The 18,377-nt window shown below is 40.1% G+C and overlaps 1 protein-coding gene across 1 annotated transcript in view; it reads right to left on the bottom strand.

Moving 5' to 3' along the window:
* Window positions 1-4,317: 4,317 nt before the first annotated feature.
* The window catches only part of LOC144978087 (solute carrier family 45 member 3-like), a 35,254-nt gene continuing 21,194 nt past the window's right edge, over window positions 4,318-18,377 (bottom strand). The window contains exons 2-4 of the mRNA XM_078923647.1: window positions 9,657-10,900; window positions 8,045-8,374; window positions 4,318-7,387 (exon numbers count right to left, since the gene is read on the bottom strand). Coding sequence (XP_078779773.1) covers window positions 7,130-7,387; window positions 8,045-8,374; window positions 9,657-10,853 — 1,785 coding nt within the window. The 5' untranslated portion in view covers window positions 10,854-10,900 and the 3' untranslated portion in view covers window positions 4,318-7,129. The remainder of the gene's footprint in view (window positions 7,388-8,044; window positions 8,375-9,656; window positions 10,901-18,377) is intronic.

Raw genomic sequence — 18,377 nt, 5'->3', positions numbered from 1 at the left:
TTTCTAATATCATCAGATCGTTTATCATAAATGAGGAAATCGTAAATCTCAACATCAGAGATTAGACGAGTATGTGTCTGTCTGTCTGTCTCGGATAAGCACGAATAAGAGATTACTTGAATTGGACTTCATAATTGGAATTTTTTTCTGTAAAAAAATACTGTTTTTAATTCATAAAAATGATATCTTATTTTCCGCACACTTAGCTTGACAGAGTCAGTGGGTTGACGTGTATAACAATGATAAGAAGAAAACAAATCCAATTGACATTTCCAACAATGCTGTCTGGATAAATCATCGTTAATTGTTACATTGCTCTAATGTTAAATTATTAACAGTAAACCAGGCTTTTATCAACCCCACATAAAAAAAATTCTCTGCTGCTGAATTCCATCCAAATAGCAAACATAAAAAAAACAAAAACATAAACAACGTTTGATCAGTTATAACATTTAACATTTAATACAAACCGTTTGATCAGCTTTAACATCTAAGATTAGTAACACAGTGAATCACGGATATCACGAGTCATACAAATACATAATATTATATATAAAAATACAATGATAAAATATGCATGTATATAGGGAAATTTCAATTCCTACAACTTTATCAAACCCAATGACTGTGGTAATATTTTGTTAGATTACATTCCGATAACAAGTTCATATTTACCATAAAATGAAATTTTTAAACAATAAAATAATTATATTCTATAAATGTTTTACAAATGACAATACAGAATTATATCATAAAACAGCTGTCTTTTACATTCATTCGACATGACCTCGTTTGGAAAGTAAAATAAAACCCTCATTTAAAAAGAAAAAAAAAAAGAAAATTTACCCTGGATTACATCCATTGTTATTTGATCTATATCGAAATATGTCCATTTTATATTAGAAAAAAAAAGAAGAAGAAAACAAATTTACCCTTGATTAAAATCCATTGTTGTTTGAATTCTATCGAAATAAGTCCATATTATGAAAAAAAAAAAAGAAAAAAAAAAGAATAATAATAAAACAAAAATTAAACGTGAAAAAAGAAAGAAAAAAAAAATAGAAAAGAAAAGAAATAAAATATGACCACTCCTCTCTAAATGGTATAATGTTGGGGCAAACCTGATACAGAGAACAGAATGTCAACAACCTTCAAGCATCTGAATTGTTTCTTCATTGAATAGGGTCGACCTTTTGTCTTTAACCTACAATTACAACCTTTCAGTGACTGCGTATCGAACTCACTCCATTTTGACTAGGGAACCCCTACGATTTAAAGTGATGCTGCTATACGTTTAGGTTAAACACTCACATCATCCAATAACTTGACTTTATTTAGAATCAAAATGTGAAGAGTGAGGAAATTTTTTGTATTTTAAATGTTATGAAAAAAACAAAAAAACAAAAAAAAAAAAACAAAGCAAAAACTAACACCAACTGTCGGCAATGAATACATTTCTTTTATACTTAAATTGTAAACATTCAGCTGAAAATCCAATTTCAAAGCATTGAAGTCACTCTGAGACTCTGAATCAAGTGGGCATGCCGTGAGGAGAGGGGAAAAAGGACAATGCTGCAGTAGCATTGGGGTGGATTCTGGGGGGAAAGAGAGAGGGGAAAGGGAGGCTACCCCCCCCCCCCCCAAAAAAAAAAAAAAAAAAAAAAAAACCCCTCAAAAAACAACATGGCGCAGGGTGGTTGAAGAGGAGGACAACATTGAATTGTAATGGGCATGATCTATAATATTACATTTCCATGTGCTCGAGGTCGTTGGCAGAGCTGCCAACCCCATCTGATGAGAATGTGTACAATGGGACCTCAAAATGGGGGAGATTTCATAAAAATGGGTACAATCCTGAAATTGACGGAAACTAACCATTGTGAAAGTAAGAGGAAGGTATAATTACATCAAGTCACACCGCACAAGCTCAATTGCAGCAACAATGATGTTCCCAAGACTATAATCCAATCCTTTCAGAATTCTACCTCCCAGCATGAAGATCATAATTGGTCAAAAAATATATGAATATCCACTTGGTCACCAAGGTTTCTCAATAGGCTAGTAATAATATGAATTACAACTAAAGAAAACTGAAGTGACTCTGTACACTGAAATGGATACAATCTTGGGGGAAATGCTTACAAGCGTACAATCGCTGAAAATGCGTACAATTCCGCATTTTTTGCAGTAGGTTGGCAGCTCTGCATTGGTCACATTGGAATATATGCTCAAAGTGACCCACATAGTGAAAGGTATTCACAGATTTTGAAATATCTAACATCACGATTGGTCATTTCGTTCAGTTTGACACATGGGTATGTTTATAACTTTTGTAAACAAAGCAGCGTGTTTACATTTGTTCAGAAATATCCAATTGTTGTACAGCAACCATCATGTGATTGATGACTTGGTTGGACGAAAACATGAATATAGATAGATCCCATTGTACTCCAAATCAAAACGGCTAGGACTGAAAAGCCGAGGACTAGATGTAAATTGGAAGGGAAATGTCCAAGCCTTGTGCTCATCTTGACCATGGGTGGTTTGATGTTTAGGTGTTGACCCCCGATACAGAACACCGTTTACAGACAAATGGTCACAAGAACGTAATATACAATCAGACCTAAGATACAGAACTGAACACGAGTGTGTATGAAAGGTGCCAGAACTAGCAAGAAAGAAAAATACATGAAAAAAAAAACATCCCCAAAAAATCAGTCGACCTCGCCTGGGGATCGAACCTCAGACCTTATGATTACCGGTCAGACATGCTACCGTTAATGGTAGCACAATGGTAGCCCGTCTGGCTGGTAATCATAAGGCCTGAGATTCAATCCCCAATCGAAGTCGACTGATTTTTTGTGATGTTTTTTTTTGTGATGTTTTTTTTTTGTGATGTTTTTTTTTGTGATGTTTTTATTTGTGATGATTTTTTTTGTGATGTTTTATTTTTGTGATGTTTTTTTTTGTGATGTTTTTTTTTGGGATGTTTTTTTTTGGGATGTTTTTTTTTGTGATGATTTTTTTTGTGATGTTTTTTTTTCTTGTATTTTTCTTTCTTGCTTTGTCTGGCACCTTTCATACACATTTGTTCAGATCTATATCTTACTACAGTACCTGCTCCTAAATTTCTTAATATGGACATTTGATAGAACCAGACCTGTCAACCTCAACATTAAAAAAATTTGTAGTTTTAGGAGATGAAAAATAGAATACGCTTTAATTATCTTTATAAGATCAACAGTTTACCCTTACAATGATGAAAAAAACACTTCAAAGGCGATAGAATTATCATGCACTCCCGCATCAACCCTCATTTTCAATAAGTTCTAACTCACTCAGTCCTAGAGATTTTTGCTTTTTTTCCAGATTGGAAGAAAAATGTATTGAAAATGAGCATGTACTTAGATATTCTTATTCAACTATCATTAAAATGTAAAAACTAAAAACGTTAGCTTTGATACTACGCCTATAATTTGTCTCAGAAAAATGTAATAAATAGGCATGGGGTAAAAGTAACCAGGGTAAACTACGGATATAGTCGGTGTTAGGGTTGAGTGAGTTAACTACGGATATAGTCGGTGTTAGGGTTGAGTGAGTTAACTACGGATATAGTCAGTGTTAGGGTTGAGTGAGTTAACTACGGATATAGTCGGTGTTAGGGTTGAGTGAGTTAACTACGGATATAGTCGGCGTTAGGGTTGAGTGAGTTAACTACGGATATAGTCGGTGTTAGGGTTGAGTGAGTTAACTACGGATATAGTCGGTGTTAGGGTTGAGTGAGTTAACTACGGATATAGTCGGTGTTAGGGTTGAGTGAGTTAACTACGGATATAGTCGGTGTTAGAGTTGAGTGAGTTAACTACGGATATAGTCGGTGTTAGAGTTGAGTGAGTTAACTACGGATATAGTCGGTGTTAGGGTTGAGTGAGTTAACTACGGATATAGTCGGTGTTAGGGTTGAATGGGTTAACTACGGATATAGTCGGTGTTAGGGTTGAGTGAGTTAACTACGGATATAGTCGGTGTTAGGGTTGAGTGAGTTAACTACGGATATAGTCGGTGTTTGGGTTGAGTGAGTTAACTACGGATATAGTCGGTGTTTGGGTTGAGTGAGTTAACTACGGATATAGTCGGTGTTAGGGTTGAGTGAGTTAACTACGGATATAGTCGGTGTTAGGGTTGAATGGGTTAACTACGGATATAGTCGGTGTTAGAGTTGAGTGAGTTAACTAAGGATATAGTCGGTGTTAGGGTTGAGTGAGTTAACTACGGATATAGTCGGTGTTAGGGTTGAGTGAGTTAACTACGGATATAGTCGGTGTTAGGGTTGAGTGAGTTAACTACGGATGTAGTCGGTGTTAGGGTTGAGTGAGTTAACTACGGATATAGTCGGTGTTAGGGTTGAGTGAGTTAACTACGGATATAGTCGGTGTTAGGGTTGAGTGAGTCAACTACGGATATAGTCGGTGTTAGGGTTGAGTGAGTCAACTACGGATATAGTCGGTGTTAGGGTTGAGTGAGTTAACTACGGATATAGTCGGTGTTAGGGTTGAGTGAGTCAACTACGGATATAGTCGGTGTTAGGGTTGAGTGAGTTAACTACGGATATAGTCGGTGTTAGGGTTGAGTGAGTTAACTACGGATATAGTCGGTGTTAGGGTTGAGTGAGTTAACTACGGATATAGTCGGTGTTAGGGTTGAGTGAGTTAACTACGGATATAGTCGGTGTTAGGGTTGAGTGAGTTAACTACGGATATAGTCGGTGTTAGGGTTGAGTGAGTTAACTACGGATATAGTCGGTGTTAGGGTTGAGTGAGTTAACTACGGATATAGTCGGTGTTAGGTTGAGTGGTTAACTACGGATATAGTCGGTGTTAGGGTTGAGTGAGTTAACTACGGATATAGTCGGTGTTAGGGTTGAGTGAGTTAACTACGGATATAGTCGGTGTTAGGGTTGAGTGAGTTAACTACGGATATAGTCGGTGTTAGGGTTGAGTGAGTTAACTACGGATATAGTCGGTGTTAGGGTTGAGTGAGTTAACTACGGATATAGTCGGTGTTTTAGGGTTGAGTGAGTTAACTACGGATATAGTCGGTGTTAGGGTTGAGTGAGTTAACTACGGATATAGTCGGTGTTAGGGTTGAGTGAGTTAACTAACGGATATAGTCGGTGTTAGGGTTGAGTGAGTTAACTACGGATATAGTCGGTGTTAGGGTTGAGTGAGTTAACTACGGATATAGTCGGTGTTAGGGTTGAGTGATTAACTGATAATCTGTAGTGATTAACTAGTATGTCGGTGTTAGGGTTGAGTGAGTTAACTACGGATATAGTCGGTGTTAGGGTTGAGTGAGTTAACTACGATATAGTCGGTGTTAGGTTGAGTGAGTTAACTACGGATATAGTCGGTGTTAGGGTTGAGTGAGTTAACTACGGATATAGTCGGTGTTAGGGTTGAGTGAGTTAACTAGGATATAGTCGTGTTAGGGTTGAGTGAGTAACTATACGAGATATATGTGCGTGTTAGGGTTGAGTGAGTTAACTACGGATATAGTCGGTGTTAGGGTTGAGTGAGTTAACTACGGATATAGTCGGTGTTAGGGTTGAGTGAGTTAACTACGGATATAGTCGGTGTTAGGGTTGAGTGAGTTAACTAAGGATATAGTCGGTGTTAGGGTTGAGTGAGTTAACTACGGATATAGTCGGTGTTAGGGTTGAGTGAGTTAACTACGGATATAGTCGGTGTTAGGGTTGAGTGAGTTAACTACGGATATAGTCGGTGTTAGGGTTGAGTGAGTTAACTAAGGATATAGTCGGTGTTAGGGTTGAGTGAGTTAACTACGGATATAGTCGGTGTTAGGGTTGAGTGAGTTAACTACGGATATAGTCGGTGTTAGGGTTGAGTGAGTTAACTACGGATATAGTCGGTGTTAGAGTTGAGTGAGTTAACTACGGATATAGTCGGTGTTAGGGTTGAGTGAGTTAACTACGGATATAGTCGGTGTTAGGGTTGAGTGAGTTAACTACGGATATAGTCGGTGTTAGGGTTGAGTGAGTTAACTACGGATATAGTCAGTGTTAGGGTTGAATGGGTTAACTACGGATATAGTCGGTGTTAGGGTTGAGTGAGTTAACTACGGATATAGTCGGTGTTAGGGTTGAGTGAGTTAACTACGGATATAGTCGGTGTTAGGGTTGAGTGAGTTAACTACGGATATAGTCGGTGTTAGGGTTGAGTGAGTTAACTACGGATATAGTCGGTGTTAGAGTTGAGTGAGTTAACTACGGATATAGTCGGTGTTAGGGTTGAGTGAGTTAACTACGGATATAGTCGGTGTTAGAGTTGAGTGAGTTAACTACGGATATAGTCGGTGTTAGGGTTGAGTGAGTTAACTACGGATATAGTCGGTGTTAGAGTTGAGTGAGTTAACTACGGATATAGTCGGTGTTAGGGTTGAGTGAGTTAACTACGGATATAGTCGGTGTTAGGGTTGAGTGAGTTAACTACGGATATAGTCGGTGTTAGGGTTGAGTGAGTTAACTACGGATATAGTCGGTGTTAGGGTTGAGTGGGTTAACTACGGATATAGTCGGTGTTAGGGTTGAGTGAGTTAACTACGGATATAGTCGGTGTTAGGGTTGAATGAGTTAACTACGGATATAGTCGGTGTTAGGGTTGAGTGAGTTAAAGACTTGGAGATGCTCATGAAGTCCTGAAATTGGAGCCAAAATGTGACCCATCGCCTCATAACGGTATTATGTCGGGATGAATCAGATGCTAAAAAGTCAAATTTTTGCTAACCTGGTCAAGAATATGAATTATTGCTATTCAGCATACTAAATTATGATATTCATTCTCCTCAATAAAACATACAAACTCAACACAAGTCTGATATTTCTGATAATATTTCTGGCTATAAATTCAGTTTTCAGCATTTTAGCCATCCCGACTTAATACCGTTTTGAGGTGAAGAGTCACAAATTTCGTGATTGTTTACGGGATTTTTCATGGTAGGGGACAGGTCTGATAAAATTGATCACATTAGTTGTTCTTTTCACAGCTTTTTCTTCCAATATCATCATCGCCATCATCAACATCATCATCATTCTCATTGTTGTCCTTCATCGTCATCTGTGTCTAGAAAGTCTCAGAGCCTCTGCTTCCTCCTCCACCACGTTTCCTACTAAATAGGCAGCCAGAATTCCCATGAGTCCTGCAGAGACCATGTAGGACACCACCGTGCCGGTCACGTGTACGATGCCGCCCATGGCTAAGGTCAGCGTGACCTGGGACAGGAAGTAGGACCAGTCCAAGACCGCCATGTCGGAGGCGATGCCTCGTTCTGTGTCGGCCAGGGTTGACGGAGGCAGGTCGTTGAAATAGATCTGGAATGGAATGGAGGTGGTGGTGTATCACTGGGATTGTTATCAATGAAGGAGATTTGATGATGATGATGATGACAAAGGAGGAGGAGGAGAAGAAGAAGAAGAAGAAGAAGAAGAAGAAGAAGAAGAAGAAGAAGAAGAAGAAGAAGAAGAAGAAGAAGAAGAAGAAGAAGAAGAAGAAAGAAAGAAAGAAAGAAAGAAAGAAAGAAAGAAAAGGACTTTATAGAGCTTATAATTACTGAAGAGGAGGAAGAAGAGGAGGAGGAGGAGGAGGAGAGGGAGGAGGAGGAGGAGGAGAGGGAGGAAGAAGAAGAAGAGAAAATGAAAGAGTGAAAGAAAAACTCTATTGAAAAATAGAGACTACAAATAACGGATTGTCACCATCACTACCACTACTACCAGCACTACCACCACCACCACCGTCATCATCATCAACATTACCATCATCGTCACCACCACTACCATCACATTCACCACCGCCACTATGATGATGATGATGATCATCATCATCATCAACAAACTTCACCATCAACCACCATCACCTTCAACCATCACCACCACCACAATCACCACTATCACCTTCAACGACCATCACCAACCTCATCATCATCACAATATGTAATAGAATAGAATATACCATCACCCCAAAAATCCTACCTTTTTATTGGCGTGGTACTTTGACACCAGCATAAACGGGATCGTTGTGATGGTGGAGTATGCAAAACCCGTGATGGCGGCCATCATGTTGACGAACACGACATTTCGTATGAGGACCATCCCCATCATGGCGAAGATGAAGGAGACGATGCCCATCACCATGGTGTTCTTGTAGCCGTAGGCGGCCGTCAGCCTCTCGATGAAAAAGGAGAAGAGAGCCGAACAGATGCAGTGCAGCAAGAGACCCCAGCTGGCGATGCGAACCCCTTCGTCGTAGGCCTTCCCTTCTGGGCTGCTCTCTGGGGCGTTAGGGTTTCCACCATACACGATCTGTGAAGGGGGGAGAGGGGATGTGGGTTGAGAAAAGATTGAATCTACACAGCTAGCTCTCCCGTTTTGAAACGCATACATGCGCGTAGTATGTACATATACACGGACGTGCGCAAGGAAAGACAGACACAGAGAGAGAGAGAGAGAGAGAGAGAGAGAGAAAGAGAGAGAGAGAGAGAGAGAGACAGAGAGAGAGAGAGAAAGAGACAGAGAGGTGGAGAGAGAGAGAGCGAGAGCGAGATTGACAGAGAAAGAAAGAAAAACAGAGAGAGAGAGAGAGATAGTGAGAGAGAGAGATGGTGATAGAGAGAGAGAGAGAGAGAGAGAGAGAGTGAGAGAGTGAGATAAGAGATAAGACTTTCTATAGCATCTTAAAGGCGCTCTGTACAAAACAGTGTACCTAGAATATATAATATAATATAATATATATATATGTATATATATATATATATATATATATATATATATATATATATATATATGTATAGTCCCAGGTTTGACAGTCTTTTCCAAGATGAAGTCCATTAAATCGATTGATATTTGAAGGACGAGTTTTCTGGCTAAATTTTAAAATACGTGCATTGACCTGGTTGATGGGTTGTGTTTGTTTGTTCTTCTGAGACTGTCAGTTGGGAGAAAGGAAGACCCAGCTACCACCAATCATCTCAGATTGGTGTTACGTCAGAGCGAACGCGATGCATAAAATCAGATTAAAAACCTATATTAAAAAAAATTATTGAGCTTTTATATAACGCAATATCCACTAAACATGCTCAAAGCGCGTTACAGGGGGTCCCTAGTCAACAGCAACACTTAACATATAGAACGAGACATGACGCCTGTTAGGCAATATTACAACTTTTTTTTCGGACAGACAACGCTGTTAAGGGCCAAGGTTTTACACCCGAGTACGGTGAGAGAATTTGAGTAAAGATTCTTTTCCATACCACAAGACCACATAGCCGATACTAATTTAAACTATTAAGCTTAATTGTTGGCCAGCTAACTTCGCGGTTGTTGTGCGTTGGACCAGCGGTCTCCAGCAGTAGTCGGTGAGTGAGGGCTCTAGTAATGGACGACCTGAGTTTGATACGAATGTTTTTGGGTTCGTGGGTAGCTCATACGTAGAGTCACGCTCTCACCGGCCAGGTGGAGTTGTCGTACCAATAAGATCGCAGGTTCAAACCCCATCACCGCCGCGAAAAATGTTATTCTCTATTGTCTTCTGGCACTTTTCTACTCACTTCATCTCTTGTTGTTACTAATCAAACCACGACTTTACCTGGCCCACGTAATCTGTGTAGTAGATATTGAAGCACATGATGGCCGTCCAGAAGCAGAAATCCGTCAAGGCCAAAATCTTCAGCACGCCCGGGATGAGAAACAGCTGCCTGAGTTCTTTGGGGACGAGGTGCTGCCCCAGCCAGAACACACAGCCACAGGCGTTGGTGAGGAACCGGCCCTCGCAGGGAAGTCGTTTCATCACCGTGTTGAATATCCTTTTGATTTTCCGCGTACAGCTCAAACTCGCGTTGCTGTTTGGACGGAGCATTCCGCCCATTCTCGGAGACAATTGTTTGGAGTCGTCACCGTCTGAGCCGTCCTCCATTTTCCCGATGTTTGAGTCGAACGACGACGACGAACCCGGGGCGTTTTTACTATCGCCGTCTAGCAAGGAATTAACAACTGTGGACACGTTATCTTCAACACTCCGTACAGGTTTCGTCAGGGGCGTCTCGCGGGCAACGAATAGCGTTGCCGAAAGCAGTAATGTAAACACGACGATGAGAAGAGAGAATATAGAGGCCTCTTGTCCGCCGAAATACTCCCCCATGGTATTGGACGTCCAGTCTATAGCGGTCAACAAGTAACCGATCACACCGCCCAAACTGATCATCAACGAATACACGGTGAATATCTTTTCATTCTGCTCGGTGTCTTTGCCGGCGTCATTGAGGAGCGCCTCGCAGGGCGTGAGACAGGCCTGAGTGGTGAAATCTAAAAGCACAACCCCGATAGCCATGCCCCATATGCCCATACGTTTACTGGTGGACGACACCCCGACGATCAGAGAGGCGAAATATTCTCCGAAGGGAATTAGATACAGCGAAACAACTAACAAAATGGCTAATCCTAGAATGAAAGGTCTTCTTCTGCCGTACGGGCTATAACACCGATCACTGGCACGCCCTATCACAGGCACAAACAGAAATCCCAGCAATGGACCAGATCCCAGGATGAATCCCATTCTCTCCTCCGCGAAACCGGCCTTGAGAAGCATCGGAGGGATGTACGTGAATCCAGCGCATGCGCAGATCTCGACACCGCAGACAACGGCGTTGAGCAGCAACATCTGTTTCATGGAGATTGTCTTTCTAGGGATGTGGGACGTGCTAGGGGTTGATGACTCCGTAGAGGAGGAGGACGGAGAGGGCTTGGGCATCTTCATGTCCAGGACAACTGCTGATAACGATTCCATGATGAGGATGGAGGTGAGAGCCGGCCAGTCCGATTAGATCTGGAGGCCTGAAAGTATAAAGAAAGATATCATTTTATACATTGGTTAAGAACCCCCCCCCCCCCCCCCGGCCATGAAGTTTAATGGACAAAAGCAATTGTTTGTTATCTTTTGGACAAAACACGTGACCAATGCCGGTCTGACTAGATTTGACTGATACACTATGTGCTGCCAAGGACAAAGTAGAAACAAAATCTCGTAGAACAAGTAGGTCTAGTAATCAGCCCATTGGTTGTACTCTACAGGAAGAAGGTCTAACAATCAGCCCTGTTGCTTGTTTTCTGTGTGTCGCAAATAAATATAAAATAACTAAATAAAAATGAACATTTATATAGAGCCATTTCAGTGATTAACCATGCTCAAAGCGTTTCACAGTATATCATTCATTCCCCCAGCAGGCCATCTGGAACCACGTTTCCATTTCATACAGTACCCGTCGTCTGTTAGGCTTTCCATTTATTTCTAATTCTTACAATATCAGTCACTGCTTGTAGCCATGTACTCATTCACACCTTAGTCGAGTGGGGTAATGTGTTTAACCTGCCTTACTCAATAACAAAATGTCAGTATCAGAATTTTCCACCACCACTGTCACCCATCCGACCACTCATCACGCTTAACATTGCTTGAATTTTGTGACAAGACAATAAAAATAACTGCCAGGCCACACCGCAGAGCTGCCAACCCTTCACATTCTAAAAGTGGAATCAGAATAGGGCGGAAAATAGGAATTTCTTCACAGTGGATCATTCTGTATGGAAATGACCACCAACGTTGCCACCACACACATAGAGGTTGTATAGTTGTATGCGAGCACAACTGACAAAACTACATATCACATAACTACATATCACATAATGTATTAGGTATTGGAATGAGGAAGAGGGAAAGGAGTGCAATTAATTTTCCTTCTTAACACCCTTTTGGTAATCATTAAAAAGCAATTCACCTTTTTAACCCTCTCCTTACCACCCATAGGAAAATCGTCACATTCGTTACGCACGATTCAACCAACAGTTTTCTCATTCTAATTTCTCTATTATTATATCACAAAATGTAAAGAAATGCTTTGATTACAGTAGCTATAAATACTAAACACTGTGTTGTAGACATCATTTTGCTGAATAACATTCTGTATAGAATACACTTCTTATTATTTTGTTTGATTAGGAAAAGTCTGTTTTTTTTGGTGTCGGGTGGGTGTGAATTTTCGGGGGTAATTCTAAAAATGTATGGTAAGGAGAGAGTTAACCCCCCCCCCCCCCCCCCCCCCCTTCATTTTTTCTCTTCTTACCATCATCATCATCATTAGTAATTTTGAAAATCGGAAAAGGAGCAAACGTGGCTCAGCGGTACGGTCATTGCTTCGTACCCTAAAGGTACCAAGTTCAATATAACCCGCCGCTTTGCTGTGCGGCCTTGAGCAAGTCACCTCCCTCGCCCTAGCTCAATTTGCGGCGCTGCTCTCCGGCTGATGCCTGGGTTATCCAGTCGTCCCCTGGAATAGACCATGAAGACAAATTTACCCCATGGGGATGAATAAAAGGAATTTTATTTATTTATTATTATTTATTCAGATACAATGGCGGAATTGTAGAAAAGAAAGAGTGAAAATAGGGACGGATTCCGCCAAAATCGGAAGTGTTGGCAGGTATAGGCGCCACCGAGCCACATAAATATAAATAAATAAATAAATAAATAAATAAATAAATAAATAAATAAATAAACAAATAAATAAATAAATAAATAAATGAAAACAAAAGAGACAAAAATGGATATAGGTATATATAGAATCACAACGAAGCCACGCCAAAGAGATACAGACAGCATCATCATACTGTGTGTGCGTTGGGCGGAGGGCGGGCGGGGGGGGGGGGGGGGGGGGGGGAAGGAGGTGCAGACATCCCCCTAGGGGGGTGGGGGGGGGGAGGGGGGTATCTTACCCCCAGGGGCATATTTATGACGACTATTGATGTTCTATTTTACGGTCCGTATCAGTTGTGTTTTGTCTGCATTGCAGTTTCAGCAGAGCCAAATTGAACGATTGCTCTGCCGCACTCTCGAAAAAAAACATATATTTAAAATTTTGGCCAGAAAACTCGTCCTTCAAATATCGATCGATTTAAATGACCCTCATCTTGGCAACAACTCTCAAACCCGGGACTTCGGCGAAGTCCCGGGTTTGAGAGTTTTTGCCAAGATGAGGGTCATTTAAATCGATCGATATTTGAAGGACGAGTTTTCTGGCCAAATTTTTAAATATATGTTTTTCCAGAATATGGCATTACTGCACGTACCACCATCACGATACAATTATGCTTTGTTAGGTAAAAGCATAATCCATTGCGATATACGTTATTATATAGCATGCATCATCAACAACAAAGATAAACAAAAGAAGATGATTATAGTGAACGTGGCATTGTCATATCTGCCTTCAGTGCAAGCTGCCATCAAGCATAATAGGGAATGAGATTAGCGGAAGAGTAGCGTCTCTTGATTGGACGTCACCCATAGTCTGTGACGTCACCGGCGGAAAAGTTATTAGAGAGAGAACGTCATGTTGGTTGTGCGCATGCGTCTCTCGTTCTCGCTTCCGGTGAAAGCGGCTTGAGACACTTCAAAACCAAATTGACGTTCTCTCTGTAAGGTGACGTCCAATCAAGGGAACCTACTCTTCCGTTAATCTCATTCCCTATAGACCCCCCCCCCCCCTCCCACCCACCCCCTCCCCGCCGTCTGGTTCTAAATACTGCTAAAATGTTATGATTTTCAATATGAAACGGGCTTTTCAATAATATAGAAACCCAGTGGAAAGAACATAACCACGCCCCTCGGACAGTTGTCCGAATGGCAGTTAGTGGTAAACATAAGGCAAAAAATACACGCCAATGCCGTCGATTGCATGCGTTTAATTAAATACTCACTAATTCTACACGCCTGATCAACCGTATTCATACTTTCCCAATGCAAAATATTTCTAAATACATAGCACCGCGTCCGGTATCGATTTTGTTCAGCTTCGTTTTCTGTTTGAACTTTCACATTACTAAACTGCCAAAGTCACGTGATAAATCAGGTCGCGCGATCACTTCCGTTTTGGTTTGTCAACACAGACAAATTAACCAATCAACCAAACAAACAAACAAAAATAAATGAAAACAACCAAAACAATCAAACAAACAATAAAAAAACAAACCAGAAAGTGTGTTTCAGACAAACCGCACAATTTTACCATTATTCCAGTCAGTCAAAACACCAGCAGAACAACTCCAGTCTTCTTTATACTGTCTAGACACTTTTTTCTTCTTCGAAACGAACCTTCTACAGGCTCATCTAACTAGATACTCACTGGCAACTCCCGATCGCAGGAGTCGGGTTTCCTTTTTCTTTAGTCCCTACTTGCATAACCCAATTTTGGGTGGCTCTTTGTTTTGGGCCCAAATCTCATGTATAAATGGCATTAATGCCTATTTCCTCATTTGTTGAATTTAACATTGAGCTTCCTTTCTGTCGTCACCAAGAATTGCGTTTTGTGATAAAAGCTTTTAAGACAAGATAAGATAAGATAAGATAGGATAAGATAAGATAAGATAAGATATACTTTATTGAACCTGAATGGAAATTATCATAATGTTATACATCATTCATCGTTATATTAGCACAGATTTATACACTGTCATGGACTAATTGATGAAAATACGTAGCTAATTAAAAACAAAATAAACATCAAATATAATGAAATATCCATAAAATATACAGCAGGTACAAGCAATGCTATAAAAATCGGACATGAAAGTAGAGTAGAGTATAATAGATTTGTTATGTAACTAGAATTTTGAAAATAGGTTGTGAAGGATTGCACATCGCCAACCCAGGTTGATAAAAGTCATAGATGGATAACGTTTGGCCAAAAGTTAATGTCGTTCACTTCATATTCAGCAAACCAACGATGCGCATTATGTGTGGGCTAATCAACCGACAATTTTACTTCGTTTTGAATATTGGTCGGCATAAAAGACGAGTGTTATTGCTTTGCCAGCCAGAAGAAGTTGGCGGTTGGCTGAACCGTCGAAATACATTTCCAACAACATTTCTGCTAAGAGAACCATACACATTTGTCAGCAATGTGCCTTTTTTCCTCTTTTTTGTTTGTTCTTTATAGTTTTATGGGGGAGGGGGGGGGGGTTGAAGCTGTTGCTTAGTGGTGTTACTGAAAGTAACTAATCCGAAAAAGGCTTATGAAAGGAAATATTAATGAACGGATGTAGTGATTTCTAACGGAGTACCAAAGTCACAGCCCATATCCGTAGAATCAGGTGTCTCACATGGATCGGTATTAGGTCATTTATTTTATTTTCAAAATGAACAATATTTGAGATTTTATACAAGGTTATATCCCCTTATTAATGAATCCAAAGCACTTTACAAAGCGATCTAAAGCCAACATCAAGATTGCACATGTAAGACGAAACATGAAGCCTGTAAGGCGCTATTGTAATTTATATTCGATATAGACCGGTCAGATACTCATTTCACACCCCGGGTGCCGCCAGGGAATGTGAGTAAAGAATATTTTACCAAGGACTCATCTATTTGACATCTACAAACAGGACTCTTCTTCTTCTTCTTCTTCGTTCCCGTCACGTCACATGGTCAGTCCGGTCTGGTGAATGAAGCCCACAGTGGTCCTGAGGTCGTCCTCACTGCCGTACAGCTTAAACAGGACTCGAACCAGGGACCTACAGGTCGGAAGACAAGCGTCATCTGGCAAGACCATAAATCCGTGTTTACCCTTTGTGTAATCGTCATCATAAATCAACCGCCTTTCAACCAAATCTGCAGCAGACAATTATTTACTGATAAAATCGCATAGGAACAGCTTCTGCCGTACTCTGGGAAAAAAACCCGTATTTAAAAATTTGGCCAGAAAACTCGTCCTTCAATTATCGTTCGTTTTAAATGACCCTCATCTTGGCAAACAACTCTCAAACCTAGGACTTGATGGAAGACTTCGCCGAAGTCCCAGGTTTGAGAGTTTTTGCCAAGATGAGGGTCATTTAAATCGATCGATATTTGAAGGACGGGTTTTCTGGCCAAATTTTAAAATTTGGGTTTTCCATAGTAGGGCAGAGCTGATGAAGATCACAGCATATTATGGGAAGATCTAAACAAACGCTTGTTATCGTGGAGTATACAAAATGTCAACCAACTGTTTTGTCCAACGTGTACTTATTTGAAGGTCTGATGACCCACTGTATTATGGGCTCATTGTTGTAATGGAATTATTCTAAAACCAACGCAAAATAAAAAAAAATAAAAAAGAGCTTTTATATAGCGCAATATCCACTAAATGTGCTCAAGCGCTTTACAAAACGAAAATATTGTCCACTACGCACGACAACGTCCAAACAAGCCCAATAGTGCGTGTGGTTACCAGACCTGGAAAAGAGCATACGTCTGTTCAGTCCTATGCTATGATTGAATCGCAATTTTTTAAAAACAAAAAAAAAAAAAAAAAAAAACAACAAAAAACAAAAAAGAAAACAAAACAAAAACAAAACACCACAACCAAAACAACATACCTAAACAATAAATAATGAAAAGACGAATTGTTTTTGTTTTAATGACTCGGAACAAACATGTCACTAGGAACAAATTTCAAATAGGGGCTCGCTAAAAATAATGTTGGCTCTTCAAAAACGAAACAACGTTAAATCTAGCAGCGTTTATCTACTACTACTACTACTGCTACTGCTACTACTACTACTACTACTACTACTACTACTACTACTACTACTACTACTACTACAACAACTACTACTACTACTACTACTACAACAACTACTACTACTACTACTACTACTACAACTACTACTACTACTACTACAACAACTACTACTACTACTACTACTACTACTTACTACTACTACTACTACTACTACTACTACTACTACTACTACTACTACTACTACTACTACTACTACTACTACTACTACTACTACTACTACTACTACTACAACTACTACTACTACTACTACTACTACTACTACTACTACATTGCCGTGTCTATAGATAGTTCGAAGATGACGTCACTCAGGTCTGTTGTTGTTTTTTTGCCATCCGCGTTTTTGAGTAATGCTCAGTGAACTGCATTAACCTGACTATAAACGTTCATGGATAAACACAGTTTTTGTGTGTTGGTCCGTTATACTTCCTGATGGCAATGTTATGAGCTTCTTAGCCAAGCGCATACTATCTATACAAACAACCCATGATCATTCATTCACATAAATATTTTAAAATGCCAGTTTTAAATGCTCGATGGGCGTGTCACAAAACAGCTCAGATACAAGACCACAGAATTGGATTCAATAGTCTGATGTCACGTCGCCCAGCAACGGAGGCCATCTTGGTTCTAACCAAAGAAAATCAGTACTTTTTATTCTTCATGCTGGCCAGAACTTTTCATAAGACATATTATGTCCTGTGATCAGAATGTGTAAAAGTCAGAACATGATCAGATTCATAATGTTTTTTTTTTTTCTTCTGGATACGCTTTTATGCTCGTCGGAGAAATATTTCATAAGGGCGTCCGCCATTGTTCCAATAGTTTAGAGCCAGTTACTAAGTTACCATGCGTCATTACGAGGGAAGTGACGTTAAGACTGCTGAACCGTATTGAAAACGAAATCGGCGCTCTATTCATTACAGAGAGCTGGTTGAATGAAACCATCCACTCGTTGTGCTCAATCAACTTGTCAGATGGGCGTTGGCGTTTTAGTTATTCATAAGAGTATTTTGAATTTTATTCACGTGGAAAATTAATCTTTTAATTTTTTTGAATCTCTTTATATTAAATAACTGTAAGAAAACACTCATTGCAATATCATCATTGTGTACATCCGTAGCTATCGTTATGTTATAGCCTGATACTGAAATCCAAAAGGACTGGCAGTTTGACGTCATTATTTGGTTTTTGCACCGCCTAGTTTGTAGAGCTCATGGAAACAAGTTATTTCATTGGTTGAACTATTGAAAACGATTTGTTTTCTTTTGTGGCAAAAGACTGGCATTTTGACGTCATTTTTTGGTCAGTATCAGGCCATAACTTTACGAAGGCCACGGTAAAAACCACCAGCATCCAAACATCTTAGACACAATTGGACAATGCACACAAATGGTCAAACTATGGACGAATCCAAACAAGCTCAAATGAAATGAAGAAAAAACCGAGCTGATATTTTTAATAAATAAATAAATAAAATTCTCTTTATTCATCCCATAGGGGAAACTTGTCTTTATGGTCTGGGAAGACTGGAATAAACCAGGAGTCAGCCGCAGTGCAGCGCTGCCAAATTGAGTTAGGACGAGGTGACTTGCTCAAGGCCACACAACGCAGCGGCAGGTGATCGAACTCGGTACCTTCCGGGTACGAAGCAAAGACCGTGCCGCTGAGCCACGCTGCCCCGTTTTCGCCCACTA

This window comes from Berghia stephanieae, chromosome 8 (genome assembly GCF_034508935.2).
Source record: "Berghia stephanieae isolate SIO BIC M18660-M18661 chromosome 8, UCSD_Bste_1.3, whole genome shotgun sequence".
NCBI lineage: Eukaryota > Metazoa > Mollusca > Gastropoda > Nudibranchia > Aeolidiidae > Berghia > Berghia stephanieae.
Note: the sequence above shows the minus strand (reverse complement) of the source record. Positions and strands in the feature narration are given on the sequence as shown.